Below are 18901 nucleotides of genomic sequence, written 5' to 3'. Positions count from 1 at the left end.
TTCTGCATCAGGCGGTAGAAACGTATCACTGAGCTTCTGAGGAATATATTGATTCTTCGGAAGCGCAGCAGTGAGCAGGTGTCCGGGCTTGTCTGCGTAGCGAAAAACTGGTGGTTAATAGAGCATTTGATTTGTGAAGTGTGTGAGGCTTCTGAGAGCCGTAAAGGAGAGATCTGGAAAGATACTCACCGTCTGGTAGCAATACAGCTGATGAACTAAAGGTATTTTATGCTATGTGTGTTGGATTCATGCTTGAGAGCCGGCATTACTCTATAAGCAGGTGTAAATTGGCAAGTTTTACCTTGAATGGGCTGATAGAATTTGTGGTTTGTGGTTGCATTTGTAATATAGAGTTTGATTGTTGCTGGCGCTGCTCCTTTTTGTTTCAGTAACTGTTTAATTTAAATGAAAGGCTGGTGCAGTAATTCTGAGGCGGTAAAATCGCAGTTCTGTAGGCAAATGCCTGTCAACCTGTGGTTCACAAATGGCTCAGATTTTGTGACCTATATCTAGGGGTTTCTGGAAAGCTGTCATCTCCCAATAGGGATGCCTTTCTGCATCCTGCATTTGAACATTTTACAAGTATATAAACCAAAGAAAAGCTAGGAAACCATTGCTTTGAAACAACCATCATTCTCTTGTGACTGAATATATTTGTCACTGGATGTGTTTTGTTTCTCTGCCTCCAAGAGCAGTGAGGGGGGAAGAGCAGCACTTTCCTCAGGGGCAGGGCCGTGTCGCTTTTGCTGCTGGAAAGAAGACTTTAACTCTTAAGATGTGCTGCACAAATGATTTTTCACAGGGTTTTAGGTGTATTTTGTGGTGTGGGGAAAAGATGGGGGGACAACTGTAGTGTCAGGTTAACATAAGACTGCTTGTTTTGTTTAGAACATGAAGCATACTGTTTAGTAGAAAAGCAGTACATGTCTAAGACCTTCTAGCTTAGTTTTTTCTTTTCTAAACATGACTAATTTTGGCTAGTTGAAACAGGAACATAATGAGGCACTACAAATGTCAGAGCAGTGCACTGCTTGTACTAATTAATGTTTCTGTGGAAATAGCTTCAACAGCAATAAGCGTGTGGCTGAGTTTACTTAAACTGCAAGGGAAAATGTGGTTGTGTTTTCGCCGAACTCCCACGCTACCGTTCTTTATCTGCCCCTTCCAGCCAGAACTGGCTGCTCCTGGTCGTGGACTCAGGTTACTGTTTCACAGCTGCTTCCAGGGGACAAAGATTTCCTGGTGCCTGACCGAAGCAATGATTTTATGTGCAGTTTCTTTTAGCCACTTCTAAAAGGGTCGGGCAGAATCTCCAAATCACTCCAGATGTAGAAATACTCATAGGTGAAATGTAGGTACAAATGGCTTTCATGGTATGCATTTGCACAGAGGAAATGTATTTAAACCCTGGGGAAAAAAAAAAAAAAAGACAACCAACAGCCATCAATCTGATCCAATTTACAAAATGTTTTTAAATATGGTCAAGGACAGTCAATGTTAAAGGGAGGAATGCAAGTTAGCTGGCAGCAACGGGGAGAATTAATCACTCAAACCCAGTGTTTCTAAAGGGATTTTATAAAGATTAATGCTGGGCCTGATTTGGCTATACGTTTTTCTCTCTGATTTCAAAATAAATCACTTTTAATAAATTTGCACATTACATGGAGATTGGCTGGTAGGGCGGTTGCACATAGCTGTATCCGTTACTAAGTAAGCTGGGCCATTTCTAATAAAATGTGTTTTACTGTAGATAAATATGAGATCATATGTCTGAAAACAAAGCAAGTTCTTCATAGAAAGAGTGTCTGTATCCTGACAAACGGCAGTTGGCAAAATGATCTCTTGAGCACGGCAGCGATTTACAGTGAGCTTCAGAGCTTTATTGAAAAGACCCAGCAGAACAGAGGCGCTGAAGAAGAGCAGCACGTTGATTTGCTTTGGCTATTGTCCCTAGACTTGTAATGGGCTATTGCTTTCAGTTCTCCAGCCTGATTTTTCAACAACCTTTTTAAAGCACAGATAAGGTTTAGAGAAAACCCACCAAAATTGTCTTGTGGCTGGAAAAAAATTCCTTAGGGAGAAAATTAGAGGATGTTCTGGTGTATCAGAAAGGATTGAAATGGCTCTGATTGCAGCACGCTTCCACAGGAGGAATATACCTGGTTCCAAAGGACTTTGAATAGAGCTGAAATACCTGGAGAAAGCAACATCAAGTGTGAGCTGCAGTTAGACAACTTAAAAGGGACATGAGGCATTATTTTTGGTGCTATGTGTGAATAAGCATTAGAACAAGCTCGAAGAGAAGTGACAGGTTTCTTAGGCAATTCCAAATTGTGATGCTCTTCTGGAGAATGTACTTAGTTATATGCAACTCACTGCGTACCGTCTGGGGCAAGAAGATGAAATTCTGCATCTTCTGGCGTAACGTGAAATAAGACAACTGACTCTGTTGTCCGTTCCCTGCCTAAATTCTATTGAACTGAAAACTGCCCTGTGTTTTCTTTTAAATATGTTACTTTGGTTGTTGGGGTTTTTGTTTTTGGTTGGTTGGTTAGTTTGTTTCGTTTTGTTTGTTCGTTTGGGGGTTTTTATTTGGGTTTGTTTTTTGTTGGTGGTTTTGGTGGGGTTTTTTAGCTTTTTGTTTGGTTGGGTTTTTGGGGGTTTTTGTTTTCTAACTGATGAATATTTTTTAAAAATTCTCCATTTTAAATACATCTAGATCTGCTATGTAAGATTTACCCATAACAAGGTTACCTTTTGTAGTATTTTGTATTCATTGTTAGCTGTAACATTCCTTAAACATATTCAGAGAGCCAATTCTCTTCTCTTCTCTTCTCTTCTCTTCTCTTCTCTTCTCTTCTCTTCTCTTCTCTTCTCTTCTCTTCTCTTCTCTTCTCTTCTCTTCTCTTCTCTTCTCTTCTCTTCTCTTCTCTTCTCTTCTCTTCTTCTCTCTCCTCTCCTCTCCTCTCCTCTCCTCTCCTCTCCTCTCCTCTCCTCTCCTCTCCTCTCCTCTCCTCTCCTCTCCTCTCCTCTCCTCTCCTCTCCTCTCCTCTCCTCTCCTCTCCTCTCCTCTCCTCTCCTCTCCTCTCCTCTCCTCTCCTCTCCTCTCCTCTCCTCTCCTCTCCTCTCCTCTCCTCTCCTCTCCTCTCCTCTCCTCTCCTCTCCTCTCCTCTCCTCTCCTCTCCTCTCCTCTCCTCTCCTCTCTCTCCTCTCCTCTCCTCTCCTCTCCTCTCCTCTCCTCTCCTCTCCTCTCCTCTCCTCTCCTCTCCTCTCCTCTCCTCTCCTCTCCTCTCCTCTCCTCTCTTCTTCTCGCCTTCCCTTCCCTTCCCTTCCCTTCCCTTCCCTTCCCTTCCCTTCCCTTCCCTTCCCTTCCCTTCCCTTCCCTTCCCTTCCCTTCCCTTCCCTTCCCTTCTCCATACTGTTCCCACTTCCTTGGGGAATACTTGTGTCAGAGTAAATGCACAGGCATTGGTATATGTGTCACATGCAGCTTGAAGTTTACCGAGTTTCTTTCTAAAATTACCTGTTACTCTCTCATAAGACACGTAATCAAACTTTATTCGAGGCATTTGAAGATATCCCTGTGTTACTGGCTAACTGTATTGCAGAACTGAGGTATAAATAAAATGCTGTATTATGAAGCTTTGGTGTTTTGTTCTGGCTGCGGTTGAGTTGGTGAAGGTGATGGTTATATAGTCCTGTTCATGAGACTTCCACAAATGCATATTCTGGGTTTAATCAAGCTTTTTGTAAAGGTGGGGGAAACAAAACTGAAAGTGTGCCTAAATCTGCTAATCTGAATTGCAGCCTGTTTGTGATCTCTCTAACACATCTGTTTAATCTTCAGATCTCCGATGGCCAAGGAGATGAGCGGTCAGAGTCTCCCTATGAAAGTGCTGATGAAACTCAGACCGAGGTGTCTATATCATCCAAAAAATCTGAGCGAGGAGCAGGAACAAAAAAAGAATATGTGTGTCAGGTGAGAGATGGCGGCTGGGGCAGTGAGCCATGTGTTCGGGGGGTTCCTAGGAAAGTTCTTTTTAAATAGGAAAATGACAATATGAAGCCAGAAACAGGTTTATTGTGTGTGTCAGAGAAGTCTGTTAGTGATGAGGGTGCTGTGCCAGTAAATGGAATTCTTTATTCCTAATTATTATTTTTTTTCTTGACCTCCGATAAGTGACTTAGGCTTTCTGCTTGGGTTTCCAGATCTGTAAGATAAGCACAATGTGTACCCCAGAATAATAAGTGCATGAGTGTTGCCAGGTAACTAATTAAATGAGAGAGGAGAGCTGCTCGCTCACCTGTTAATGAAGAGGAGGAAGTAAAACCCAGTGGGTTTTGTGTGTCTGCGTGCAGCAGAGATCCTGACGGTGCGTTGGTAGCAGCGTGCGTGTGGCGTGCTAATTGGAAGCAAAAAGCTTCCTTAAACTATTATAGAAGAGTCCTTAGACTATTAAATGATACCTCAATACAAATGAACAGACCAAATTTGTTTGCATGAGACTGAGCAAGCAGTTATATTTCTTGTATACAGTGGTGATGAGGTTGTATCTATCTCTAAATGTTGGCTAATCCCGTAAATTCTGCCAGCATTATTGTTCGGTTCATTTTTAGTTATGCATGTGTCATTGCTAACTACGCAGACATAGAAGTATCATTGTGCCTAGATTAATTTCCTTTTGCCAAGGAAAAGGAAAATAAGGATGCTTTTTAACCCTACTCAGATGCATCATTGTGCTCGGGGAAAACTTCTTAAAGCTTTTTTTCTTTTCCTTTTTTCTGTCAGATTGTATTTACTCATGAACCATGGTTCTATGAGAGATGTTTCTAGTGGTTTGATGACTCTATTATCTGTTTCAACTTGAAGCCAGGGTGTGTGATGATACTTGTAAAATTATCTTTCACTTGTTAAATTTGATTTCAACAACAGGAAAAGAGTTTTTTGAGGAGCAATAAATGAAAAGGAATAAAGAAAACATTTTTTTCCACATATGAACTTTTCTTTAACATTCAATGCCTTTGTGTTGTAAAAGCTGTGTGAAAAAACAGGTGATCTCCTACTGTGTGAAGGACTTTGCTATCGAGCTTTTCATGTAAGCTGCCTTGGGCTCTCTGGAAGACCAGCAGGAAAATTCATTTGTAGTGAATGTACATCAGGCAAGTTTGTCCCTTTCTATTAATTAAAAAGAAAAATAGCTGTAGTTTTCCCATACGTTGTTCTAGGAAGTCCTCCTGGACAGAGTATGTATCTCTGGAGAAACCATATTTATCCTTTGCTGCCTCACAGGGTGTGAGTTCATGTGCCATTAAGTGTGCCATGTTTTAGAAAGCTCACTGTTTTCAGTGAGAACTCTTGCAACTTGGCTGATTTTGCCTGAATTCCATTGTCTTAATAATTACAGAATATTTGCTCTCTGAGTACAATTACAAATTAGATTTCAAGTCTGTCACAAAGACTTAAGAAATCCTAGGAAAAAAGCAGCAAGTGAAACGTTTTAAGTCCTTTTTTCAGCCCTTTGTGTGTCTATATCAATCTTTTGCTTTTCCTATTAAAAGACTGCCTTATTGCTATTAATTTCATTTGCTTTTAATCTTATAATAACTGCTTGGAAGTTCTTAATCTCAAAACTTTATGTAAAAAGATTTGCGTTCTTGCTCATAAGCTCAGTTCAGTACACGTGGTAAACCTCATTGGAACAAGCTGTTTCAAAACAAAGCTGTTCCAAGCAGTCCAGGGAGAAGATTAGAGGGTGTTTGTCTTTGGTTTGTGGACCTGCTTCAAATTTCACAGGATCACGGACAGCCCATCATCCTATATCATTGCTTGTGAAAAAAAATAATAATGATAAAATTCACAGTCATCCTGGCATACTGAGGCTTATAAATAAGAACGTAACAGCAGATCGGTGAGGCTTTAGGTTTTGTGTACACTTGAACTGCAGTAGGTCTGCATTGTAACTTTATTTTTTCTGTGTCTGAGCAGATTAGTATTTAACCCGAAAGAGTTAAATAGATTGCTGCATCAAATAATAGAATTTGATTTGAGTTTGTAAAACAAAGAAAAGCAACTCCCCCATGCGTAACAAAAGCTCACAACAGAAGCATTTTAAATTCACGTGTTTGGATGAAAAATGAGTTACATTTTTATTGCTTTTGCCACTAGGTGTGCACACCTGTTTTGTGTGTAAAGAGAGAAAGGCAGATGTGAAACGCTGTGTCGTATCCCACTGCGGAAAATTCTACCATGAAGCTTGTGTGAAAAAATTTCACCTTACTGTGTTTGAGAACAGAGGGTTTCGATGTCCTCTCCACAGCTGCCTGAGCTGTCATGTTAGTAACCCCTCACATCCACGGATTTCAAAAGGTAGTTACGTTTTTATGACTGATTAATTAAGTCTGTTGATGGTATGTTAAGGTAAGGAATCTGTCCATTTAATAGCTGCAAGCTGTAATTTTTCAGGCATGCATGGAGTATTGATTGATCCAGATTAAAAAAAAATAATAATTGAATAATTTTTAGTCAACGTTAGTATTTACCTTGTTTGTGTGTTTGGCGTTTTAAATATATATATATATATATATATATATATATATATATATATATAACACTAGCTTTCAATTATCTATAGTGAACCATATTTTCTTCTCAAGAGAGAATGAAATCTGGAATGCATATATGATGAGGAGAGACAGGCTGAGCAGAGTGAGGGCAGGACCCATGAACACACGAATCCTGCAGCAAAGCGCAACGGATGTGGAGACGTCGGATTCTGGGCATAATTTCAGCTTTGGGCTGCATCCGCAGACAAAATTGCGTGACTGAGGAAAGCTTGTCTGCCCTGGTGTGCACAGTTAAAGCCTTCACATTTAAATATTATAGTGCTTTAAATTCGGTGTAGGGTTCTTTAAAAACCTTTGTTAATTCGTTATTGTTGCTGTAATAAGTGCAGATGTGCAGACTTTGAAAACGTAATTGATTTGTGTGTGTGTGTGTGTACGTAGGCTGCCTCAATACTACCATTTTTTAGCTGAAATAATAAATCAGTTTTGTTCAAAAATAACATGGCAGTGTTCTGCTTTGCTAGGAAAGATGATGCGTTGTGTTCGCTGTCCTGTCGCATACCATGCTGGAGACGTGTGCATTGCTGCGGGATGTGCAGTCATCGCTTCCAACAGCATTGTTTGTACCAACCATTTCACTGCCATGAAAGGAAAAAGTCATCATGCGCATGTCAATGTGAGCTGGTGCTTTGTGTGTTCCAAAGGTAAACTGATGGAAAACTCTTTCGTAAACGCAGCATCAGAACGTTTTGTTCTTCAGTTTAAATTTTATTTTACCAATCTGTTTATAGAAAGTTATTGGAAATGTGGCATATTAAATTAGGCTCCATTAGGTATTGAAATAACTTCAGGTTGGCTTGTGCTACTTCAAGTTTTTGAGTATCTGTTTTTTGCAGATATAATTTATTAAAGAACGTTTTTACTTGGACTTTGTCCAGCAACCAGAAGCCTGATCTAATTCTTTACCAGAGACACGTAATGAGAAGCATGTCTCTGCTTTTTCCCCCTGTGTTCAATGTACTGAAGCTTTCTGTGTTTGTTTATTGCTAATATGTAATTTTAAAACATAAATATTTTAAGAGTGGCTTTTAGTTTAGCAGCAGACGGCAAATTGAATCAGTATTAGTTGTTGCTGGGAGTGCCACTAATTAAGGGTGTTTTGCTTTGTGTTGTACAATAAATTCATTTCTTATTGAGACCCACAAACTGCATAGTGCTGATTAAACTGTAGCAGTGAAACTTTACCTGATCTGTTAACAAATTTACATGCAGCGTAGCAGCTTTTAAGCTGCAGCCAACTTTCCACTTGATAATTCATGGAACAGACTTAACAACCTCATTCCCTCTCCCCCCAGGAAAAAAAAAAAGAAACAAGAGAGAAATCTGTTGTTGTTAAAGTTTTGCATACAGTGAAATATCAATATATATTAAACTGTGTTAAATATATTGTAGCCGTTACAGTAAAACAAAGTAATTATAATTTGTGGTGCATTATTCTGGCTTTTTTATTGCTAGCTTGCTTGTTATTTTGTATGTATTGCTAATCTGAGTCTGCCAGGCATTCAAATTAGTGAGGACCTTTTGGGTTTTGTACACAACTAAACAATATGTATTTGTTACAGGCCAGCATGTTTTAACCACTTATTTTCTAACTGAGCCCGCCACATCTGTATCGCGCTGCTTTGAACCTGCTTGGAATGCAAAACTTTTATTCTTGTCTTGATGTTTTTCAGCCTTTTTAATTTCTTTTCTGTCTGAAGGAGGAAGCTTGTTGTGCTGCGAGTCGTGTCCGGCAGCGTTTCACCCAGACTGTCTGAACATTGAGATGCCAGACGGGAGCTGGTATTGCAATGACTGCAGGGCAGGGAAGAAGCTCCATTTCCAGGATATTATTTGGGTTAAACTGGGAAACTACAGGTCTGATGAATGCATTTATTTTGTTTTACAGTACCAACATGTTTAATTAAGGATCATACAACTGATAGTTTCTGTAGGCCAGCCTTGCTGCACAGAGTGAACTAGGGACCCCATCTCTTTGCAAAGCTTCAAGTTCAAAGACTTGTAGCTTTGCTGTTGCTCTTGGCCAAGATGTTAACCCTTCCAGGACTTCCTGTAGACTTCTGACATCTGCTTCCAGCCTGTGAACCTTCAACCTCTTTTGTTTTAGAGATCTCATCAAATAATAAAGCTGGTGTCGCTTGTAAATTACTGCCTTGCAGGCTGGGACATAAATCACTCAGGTTGTCAGTGGTTTAGACTTCACTGAGATTTGAGTGAGATAGAGGTGGGTGGGGTTTATCTGAGGAAGCATTAATAGATATTATCAGCTGTCTCTTGATCTTTGACAATTGCAGTGATTGCAGACCTTGTTAAAGATGGTGGGTTTGCTAACCAGATGCAAGGAGCTTTATGCTTATCTTGCAGGCAGGTTTGAGTGTCAGGCTTTCCTTTTCTAGTCCTGTATTGTTGCCTAGTGAGTGGGGAGAGGAAAGGATTTTAAATCCCTTTGGATCATGGAAATAATAATCAGTTACTGCTGTTTAGGGGAATTTTGTTAAACCATCTCTTGCAGAAACAGCTTGACTAAAATGCTATATATTTTTTTTTTGTACTTCTGTGCTAGATGGTGGCCTGCAGAAGTTTGCCATCCGAAAAATGTTCCCCCAAATATCCAGAAAATGAAGCATGAAATTGGAGAATTTCCTGTGTTTTTCTTTGGTTCTAAGGATTACTATTGGACACACCAAGCGCGGGTGTTCCCCTATATGGAGGGCGACAGGGGGAGTAGATACCAAGGGATCAAAGGAATTGGAAAAGTCTTCAAAAATGGTACATAGTTAAACGTAAACAAAAATAATATTGTGATACACATGCTTTACTTTCTTCACACACAGCCTGGGGTCTGGTTTTGTACATTTGTTTTACAATATTGAATATTAAAAATTGGTTTAGTGTCCTGGGCAGCAGTTGCTATTACTAACTTAGAATGAAAGCATTATTTTCATGGCTTGTAAAAGACCAGCATCTAATTGGAATTACTTCTGATGATTTTTGCTTTCTGGAAAGGAAATGAGGAGTGTGAATGGGAGATGGACAGAGTAGAATTGATAGATGCAATTGATACTCCAGAAGCATTGTTTGCAAGAAAATGGAATGATGGATCTAGGAAGTAGAAGATGATTCTTTGTTTAACACACATGGGAATGTGCAAGTCGGCTTGGGGGGGTAATCCTCTTTCTAGCATTTCTGTTGATACAGCTCTCTTTTTTAGCTTTGCAAGAAGCTGAAGCTCGATTTCGAGAAATAAAGCTGCAGCGAGAAGCCAAAGAAACCCAAGAAAGTGAACGTAAACCTCCACCATACAAGCATATTAAGGTAAAGTTTGAGGGAATTACTCTAGATGCTCAAAGGTTTAAGCCAGCACTGGAGAAGAAGAGCAGAGCGGTGGGATGGGGAGGAGAGGTCGTGATGATGTTCTGCTAATTGTGCTTTTAGAGTCACGAGATGATGAAATTTTGCATCCATTGGAACATCTAGTGTTGCAAAACCGAATTAGTAACCACTGTAATAACTCTTAAAATAAATTCATATGTTTTAAAGTGATGCTTGAACTATTTTAATGTATTATTCAGGTGAATAAACCTTGTGGCAAAGTACAGATATATACTGCTGACATTTCTGAGATTCCCAAGTGCAACTGCAAACCCACAGATGAAAACCCATGTGGCTTTGACTCCGAGTGCCTCAATCGGATGCTGATGTACGAATGCCACCCACAAGTTTGTCCAGCAGGAGAACGGTGCCAAAACCAGTGCTTTACGAAACGTCAGTACCCTGAGACAAAGATCATCAAAACCGACGGGAAAGGCTGGGGTCTGGTCGCTAAGAGGGATATTAAAAAGGTAAAAATCATTCTTGCCTAGCAAATACATCAGCGGTTCGCGATGCTGTTTGTGGGTTTGGTATATACTTTACTAGTGATGCTCGGTATCTTTCAGGGGGAGTTTGTGAATGAGTATGTCGGTGAGCTGATTGATGAAGAGGAGTGTATGGCACGAATCAAATATGCACACGAAAACGACATTACCCACTTCTATATGCTAACGATTGATAAGGTAGAGTATTTTACATGTTTTTCCGTTACTTAATTATAACTTTATTGGATCTCTTTTCCTTCTGTGGGTCACGTGCTACCTTTGATGTTCTACAATTTCATATATTTGCAATGTTCTGTCTTCTGTGCCTGCTTGCTCCATAATGCATCTTATTAGTTCTAGCTGTGTAATGTAAGAAAGTATATATTAAGGTTTATAAATTGCGCTTTGTTGCTTGAAATCAAGTACAAAAAAAGAATTTCTCTTTCTAGTCTTAAAGGGAAGTTATGAAGTTTTGGGAAATAGTAATGATACAGTTGAAAGAATTACTGTTAGCAATCCTTTTACTAAAATTTCAAAAATAACAAAGAAAATTCTCACTTGAGAGTAGTGTGGAATATATTTAAGGCTGTCCCCTATATTAGGCATTGAATCCTTTTTGCAGTAATCTGTCCCTTCCTTTGTTTATATCAAAATTAGTCTTGTGCTTTTGTAGAAGCTCTTTTCTGAAAGCACTATCTACATTAGTAGCCAGCCAGTGCTCCACAAATTGATTCTGCAGCTAATTAATCCAGCAGATTAATTAACACAGGAAATTAATCCAGCATCTGTGGTTCTTTTTGCACACCTCTGAGTATTTTGTTCCTCAGAAGGTGAAGACAGTGGAGAACCTGGAAAGTAGGGAGTATTGATTATATATATTATACTGCTTCAGTCCCCAAACAGCTGCTTAGGAGAAAAACAAGAGCCGGCTGTCAGTCCTGCATATTTTTTCAGTCCTAATCACTTTTTTTTCCCCGACACAGTCCTGCTCTGTATTTCCACAGCTACTGTTTTCATTAGTCCTGTAACCGAGGAGCTCCTGCACAGGAGTTATCACCCCAGAATGATGAAACCGTGTTTCTTTGAAGTTTCTCACCCCTTTACTAAACTGGCACATGATGTCAGTGTGTTAAATATCTGAACTGAACATGTATTTGTCTCTTATCATAGTTAATAAATGGTCTTTGTGGCTCTGTCTTTCAAAAATCCCTGTGCTATTATGAGGCTGAGCTGCACATGCAGTTGGAGTGGCTGGATGTATGTGCGCATAGTCGTGACAACCATAGGTGTGTGTGTGTTACAGAAATGAGTTAGAAGGAAATTCTATAATAATATTTCATAAATAAGTAAAGCTTTCTTAAGCAGCTCTGCAAAGAAACACAGTTGTGGCTATTTCAAGACTTCATTTTATTTTGTTAATGTCTGTTATGGTGGAGATGGAAACTAAAAGGCAATTGTGTGTAGGGATGGGGATTTTTTTAGTTTACCCAGAGCTTCGTTTTGTTTAAACTAGGCTGAATTGGGGAAAGCAAGCTGGTGCAAAACTGGTAATCTCTTCAAGTAATCACGGGGTGACTTTGTAAATACCATAAAGCACCATATTTGTAAATCACAGCTTTCTGAATCGAAAGTAAAAGGTAAATGGGCTGAGTTTGATTTTAGAGGCTTTTGGGAGGGAGAGGGTTCTTACCATGCCCACCACAGTGCTCACAAGATCACTTGTCCTGCCACGTGGCTGAGACGAGTTCTGGGGCAATGTGAGCGAGAGCAGAGTATTGCTTTGGGAGTGTCCCATTCCAGCCCACATGAGACACTACAGTTTTCAATACAACACGTTTGCTTGTGTGCTTCTGGGTAGCAACACCTTGGCTGTTTTGAAGGCAGCCACTGAAATAATTTATAGGGTTTTTTTGTTTTTTGTGAGGGGGGAGAAAAAACATTCATTCTGTTGCTGGTTTGATCTCCAGGACCGTATTATTGATGCTGGCCCCAAAGGAAACTATTCTCGTTTTATGAATCACAGCTGCCAACCAAATTGTGAAACTCTAAAATGGACGGTAAATGGAGACACTCGTGTCGGCCTGTTTGCTGTGTGTGATATTCCTGCAGGTATACCAATTGGTTTTGGTTTAATTCCCTACGTTAAACCTTTTGTACGGTTTTGAGTGGGACAGTCATGGCTTAACTGAATGTTCTGGTTTGTGTACGCACATGCATGGACACACACATATATCTATATATATCTATAGCTATGATAATAGATCACCAAGCAAGTACAAAGCCAGAAGATAGATAATGAAAGCTTTAATTTTTTTTCTTTTTTGTAATAATGGTGATAAATTTCACTATCTTATCCATCATAATGAAAAAGGTTATGTCTTATCTCACTCAGGGACAGAGCTGACTTTTAATTACAACCTTGACTGTCTGGGCAATGAAAAAACAGTCTGCAAATGTGGTGCCCCAAACTGCAGTGGATTTCTTGGGGACAGACCAAAGGCAAGTAATCTATCAAGAGATTTTATGGTGTCTTGTCTACCCGCCTTGTTTTTAATTTTGAGGTATGTGTTGATGGACCAGTTTTGTTTTATGATAAGGGTTAGTGCTGCTTGAACAGATGCTGGCTGTCCTCTGAGGAGAAATATTACTGTTTCCCTTGCTAGGAAGATGGAAACATCCTTTTGCCAAACATAACCTTGGTGCTAATGGATACATTTTTATGCTGTAATAGTACAGCAGGTGATGCGGCTTTTAGGAACACCCTAAAATATTTTCTTCTATGAGAAATTAATTAGTTTAGGTCCCGAATGAGAAATATAGCTAGGTATTGGTGCTAGCTTCTGGAATCAATAGCATATTAAAAAAGGGGTTGTGGCAGGAATAACCTTCACAGTCCCATTTGAAGTATGGAGAGGGGAAGGGTTGTGGGAGCTAAGAATTGACTAAAAATGAGCCTGACTGTAGTTACTGAGATTATTCTGCCATTGCAGTTTATATTTCCCCCATCTAAACCTTAAAATATGATTATTTTGTTAAGATTTGTTTAAAAAAAAAAATCAGTTTAACAGAATAATTAAAAAAATGTGTGCTTGGAATGAGGAAAAAATGATACCAAATTACATCAAGAAATGACCAGTATGATTCATGTCAGGTTAATTTAAAACCTGTAATCCAGCAGAAGTTGATGGGGCTTCCTGAAGGGCTGGCGTAGGGGTGCAAGGGAAGGCACAAGTGTACTCACCTGTGGCTGTAGAAAGGCTGCACCTTCACGTGGTCCTTCACACTGCTCACTGTCAGGCACTTCAGAGGGTGGACTTAAAACCTCCAGAATTCAGATAGCTGTTTTTTGTTAAGGGATCGGCTTAAGCGGGGTTTCATGTAAGCTTGCGATCAATTTACGCGGACAGCCATGAAGAACTGAAATGTTACAGTTCAGTTTTGCGGGGCTGTCTGCATTGGTACATGGAGTGGGCTAATTTTAAATAAAGTAGGTACTGATTGCTGGGGCGAGGGGGAGGGAATGATGGTACGGATATTGGAAAAGCATCTAGAATTAATTTTATGTAATTTGGTGAAGTGCAAGCAGCAAAATGTCAGACTGAAACAGGGATACCCTTTGGTATATTCTTTCTGGCATTATGAGCACAGCTACAGTTCCTGAAGTTCTGCTCTCTGTTCCTCAAAGAGAAATAGAGGTTGGTTGTAGTAATTCCAGTATGAGTATACACAACTGGAAGAGAAAAATGAATATTGAAGCGATTGGTGGTGCAAGAACAAAATGGGGGTAGAAGAACCGCAAGTAGGACTGGACTGGAAATTGGAAAGGCCTTTTTTCAGTCATAAGAAATTGGAAGAGCTTTCCGGTAGGAAGGGATTGTAAGGACAAGATCTGGTATGAAGATTGCTTTTCACGTGGGCCAGTGTGGTTCTTTGGGGTTTTTTTAATCAACACAGGCAGGTACAGTGAGACACTGGGCAGGTCTGCACCAACACAACTTTTTGCCTGTGTGCACAGTCTGGCGGGCATGCCGATAGTCTTGCTAGTCTGTGTAATATTTCTCCTTTGCAAGACTGGCATTGACAAATTTGCTTCTTACTCTTTTAGAATTCTTCCACTAATGCCTCAGAAGAAAAAGGCAAAAAGACCAAAAAGAGAACACGGAGACGCAGAACGAAAAACGAAGGGAAGAAAGAATCTGAAGATGATTGTTTCCGTTGCGGTGACGGAGGCCAGCTGGTATTGTGCGACAGAAAATCTTGTACTAAAGCCTATCATCTCTCCTGCCTTGGTTTGGTGAAACGTCCTTTCGGTGAGTTGGTTTGCCTCTTCAGCTTGGGGGAATAAACAGCTTGTGCAGGTACCCCATTTGTTGCACTGAAACCTTGTCAAGAATGTTATCTTGAAAACACCTTTTGTAAGGCAAGAGCTTTCATGCATCATGTAGGAGTATGGAGACAAAAAGCTGATGATCTTTCTCCTGCTTCTCTGGCAAAATGAGCCTTTTGTTTTACCAATGTAGGCAGTTGAGTGCATCACTTGGTAGAAGCACTGTGGCCCTGTCACAGGGAAGTTAATTATATCTAAAAAATGCATGAGACCAGTTGAGTTCAAGCCAAAAGAATAGCAGCAGCATCTGGAGCAAGGCGAGTAGGAAAACATTAAGGGCAGCAGATGTCAAGTTGCAGTTCCAGGTACCAGAGGAGTTCCAGTCAGCTGTGTCGGGTGAGATATGAAGAAGTGAAGCAGGCAAAGCCTGGTACCCAGAAACAAGTAAAACAACGGCTAGTAAAATCTGCTGGGGCAAAACAGTGTCTGTAGGTAAAGCCCACTGAGCAAAACTTGCAACAGACAGGTGAGCAGCTGACTGGATGTTTGGATGTTCTACCAGCCTGCAAGTTCTGTAAGATGCTATTGAGTAAAACCTGAGTAACTTTTGCTAGCTGGAGCTGGCTGCTGCATTTAAACAAGAGGGTGTCAAGTGCGCTGCTGACTGCTGTCAGTTGAGCTTTAATAGTCTGATGTAGCATTTTGATTTTTGAGTTGAGCCACGGTAGTTGCTGTCTCATCATGCTTTGTCAGGGAAGTCATGCATTCTTCAGCTGCTAAAACATGAAACTTCTGTAAAAGGCAACATGTTTTACTCCCCCACTAATGCATTCTTTGTTTCTGACCCCAGGGAAGTGGGAGTGTCCTTGGCACCACTGTGATGTCTGTGGCAAACCTTCTGTTTCGTTCTGCCACTTCTGCCCAAATTCCTTCTGCAAGGAACACCAAGACGGGACAGTACTAAACTCTATGTTGAATGGACAATTATGCTGCTCTGAACATGTTCTCGGGGTGGATTCTGTTGAAACTCAGAAGACTGAGAAACCCCGCAAAAAACTGAACAAGTTGAAGCCTAAGAGAAAGCAGAGGAACAGATGGATGAGAGCTGAATGCAAATAGTCATGGACTGCAGTTTCTACTGCCAACACTATCTTGTAGATAAGTTGTGAATATGACCAGGGAAGGACACAATTTTACATATATTCTGTAAAGGTTACATGGGGGGGATTTTTTTGTTTTGTTTTGTTTTTATAAATCCACTGAGCCAACCACAGCAGTCTTCTGCTGCCTCTGCACTGATAACGAACTGCATAGTTCAGAAAATTTCAGGACAAACCAAACTTATTACTCAGCATTACAGTTACACTTGAATTCTTACGAATGTAAAAGGTTCCCTCCAAAGTACTGTCAGGTTGGAGGTAGGTTTAAATCAAAGCAGGTAGGCGTAAACATAGATTTTTGAGATAGTATTTGTCAGCCAACAGATGTTTAAAATAGTGTATCCTTGAAAGAAGTTATTAGCTCTCAAGTCCTTTTAAGTAAGAAACGGCTTGGTCTGTGGTCCCACTGAGATTTGCTTGCCTTGTGTGTTTTTGAGCAAGTGCTTGAATGCCATTCACCGTCCAGGTGCGTATCTCGCTATAACCACACCCATAACTATTTGTTCGTGCTCTGATAAAATAGCTCTCCAATGATTCTCAAACAAAGATGTTTTTAATTATCCTTCCACCATAAATACAGTGTGTGGTGGGAAAGGCACACCCTGTACCAGAGAGGGGAAGAGATTTTTTTCTATACTGTTTTTTCCTATATTTCATTCCAGCAAAATAGAAGTGACTTGATCTTGCAGCGCTGCACAAGTCTGGATTTAGAGGGACATTGTCTTGCAATCTAGGTCGAATGCTCTAGGATTTATGTGTCTTAATAACAACAAATCTTACAAAACCTATTATTTGAAATAATTACTAGATTTTTTTTTCTTAAATGTCAAGTAAAGCACAGAGGCCAACATTTCTTTGGAATGCTTGGCATCCAAGCATTACAACTTGCAAAAAATGGTCAACAAGGAACAAAAACCAAACATGAATGAAACAGAAGGTGAAACTTGACTAAAGTGCAAGAACTAAATTCAAAACAACAAATTAAAATAGATTTGTATGTATGTATGTAGTATGTAAGGAACAGTTTTAATTTGAAATTTAACCTGATTCTGTTCCTTTTGCTAAAGTTTGTATAAATCTGGCTACTTGACTTGGCAGATTGCTTAAAATCGTTCTTTACTCTTTTGGAAGCTCTGCTCTCGACTGTCTTATCGCCACCGTGTCGAGTCAGCAAAGCCGCTTTGAGTTCTCTGCTCCCGTTAAGTTCCCACACTTGCAGTGAGATAAATATACAGGATTTAGTATTGATGGAAATAATATTAGAACTAGGAAAAAACAGTAAAGAAAAATGTCTTGACTTGTTCTCTTCCTATTGCGTGTCATTGACGCGCGATTGGGCGCCGTTACAAATTGAGTTTTGACTTGTGCCGTTGTTCTCTAGCCTGTGTAAACACAATGTGCGCCTTCATGTCCATTAGTGATTTGTGTATGTTCTAGCTTAGTTTGCCTTTAATAGTGCAGAAAACTCTGTGTAGCCCTTTTGAAAATGAAGCCTTGCTATTTCATGAAAGTGTATTTTTGTTTTTTCCCCAGAGTTATTTCTTCAGGGTTTGATTGCAGATTTAGATTTGGAATTCTTGAAATCCCCATTTGTTCCCAACACGTAAAAACTTTGATTTTATTAGAAGATATTCATTGAAAGAGGTTTTAAATGTAGCATTGCCCTATCCTGAAGTCTTTGTTTTCTATTTTGTGACCAAACAACTGCTTTGTTCTTTTAATCGGTTTTTATAAACACTGTTGGAAAGGTAATTATTTTCGAATAATGTTGAAAAAATAGCACATTTCAAAACAGGGGGAAGCGTTACATGTTAGCATTTTTTAAAGTGGTATGCCAAGCCTTGCACTCCAGTTACAAATCAAGATTTCTTAATTGATTTTGAAGGAAACTTTCCCTCTATTATAGATATTTGTTAAACCAGGACTGAAGCGTAGGCCTGCGCCTGAAATCAAACCCAAAAAATGGTATTATGTGTGTTTCTCTAATATCGGCTTTTAAGGGGAGGAAAGTGAGATCAGGTAGTAAAGCAGAAAGATTTTCCTCAGCGCTTTTAAACAAAATGAAGGAACTTCATGTCATTGGGACCATTCTTTGGATACTATACCACGTAAGGAAGGCTTTCTAAGAATACCTTTAAATAAGTTATTATAAAACCATACCTTCACATTCCATTGCTTTTATAATTTGTTAATTTTTTTAGTTGTTCTGCCACTTTTTTTTCCCTCTTCACATCTAGGTGTACCAGCTCTGGCACCCAGCACCAGATTTGCCCCAGGTCCCAAGAGACAGGAAAATGGAAAACCACCTATTTTGTATCCGTCTGTGGGTAAATAAAAGACTTTGGCGTTCAAAGCAATCCCTCTCGGCGCTCTTTTCCTAACGTTACATTTACACCAGCAGATATTAGAGAGCAGCTGTTTGACTTTCTGCTTCTTGCTGCCTCTTCTCTGCCCTTCGCTTCTCGACTCTTTGGGCCAGCAAAGGCTTTTGGCACCGGGGCTGCAAACGAGGAGTTTGCTTTTGAGTTGTTGGGAATTGGTTCCTGCTGATCGCATCCTTTGCAGACCGATCTTTAAAAGAAACGCGGATCATGTTCTCCCTTAATATATATACTGACCATGCGCTCGGCTCCGCCACTCAGGTGGTGATCCGGTAGGATTTTAGTTTCTGAATCAGGAAAAGTGGGGTTTAGGTGTCTTTTAATGAAGGCTTCTGTCCCTTAGTCCGCAGCACTGGGAAATTAGGCTGAAGTTTTGTTAAAAAAAAAAAAAAAAGAAGACAAAAGTTGTTTCCATATTTTCCTTCCCCCACTGTTCAAATAGTCTTGAAAAATTAAGCTTCCTCATTATACTTTTTAGCATTCAGCAACTTAAAAGATTTTCTGTTAGAAATACATCTAAATAACATCTAAGTATGGCATATTATGTGACGT

General features: G+C 39.8%; 1 protein-coding gene across 4 annotated transcripts in view; it reads left to right on the top strand.

Annotated features, from left to right (window-relative positions):
* The window catches only part of NSD2 (nuclear receptor binding SET domain protein 2), a 101106-nt gene extending 84241 nt beyond the window's left edge, over positions 1-16865 (top strand). For 3 of the 4 annotated variants that reach the window (XM_082050233.1, XM_082050234.1, XM_082050232.1), the window contains 13 exons: positions 3848-3979; positions 5037-5160; positions 6167-6367; positions 7089-7268; positions 8325-8481; positions 9188-9393; positions 9836-9939; positions 10197-10466; positions 10563-10679; positions 12449-12590; positions 12874-12980; positions 14587-14791; positions 15659-16865. In XM_082050233.1, the coding sequence (XP_081906359.1) occupies positions 3848-3979; positions 5037-5160; positions 6167-6367; positions 7089-7268; positions 8325-8481; positions 9188-9393; positions 9836-9939; positions 10197-10466; positions 10563-10679; positions 12449-12590; positions 12874-12980; positions 14587-14791; positions 15659-15927 (2214 nt within the window). In that variant the 3' untranslated portion in view covers positions 15928-16865. Of the gene's footprint in view, positions 1-3847; positions 3980-5036; positions 5161-6166; positions 6368-7088; positions 7269-8324; positions 8482-9187; positions 9394-9835; positions 9940-10196; positions 10467-10542; positions 10680-12448; positions 12591-12873; positions 12981-14586; positions 14792-15658 lie in introns of those variants that run through there. The other variant, XM_082050235.1, reaches the window with a different exon arrangement.
* Positions 16866-18901: the final 2036 nt, after the last annotated feature.

Source organism: Streptopelia decaocto, assembly GCF_964273445.1.
Source record: "Streptopelia decaocto genome assembly, chromosome: 4".
Classification (NCBI taxonomy): domain Eukaryota; kingdom Metazoa; phylum Chordata; class Aves; order Columbiformes; family Columbidae; genus Streptopelia; species Streptopelia decaocto.
The sequence above is the reverse complement of the archived record's forward strand: the minus strand, read 5'-3'. Positions and strand labels throughout refer to the sequence as shown.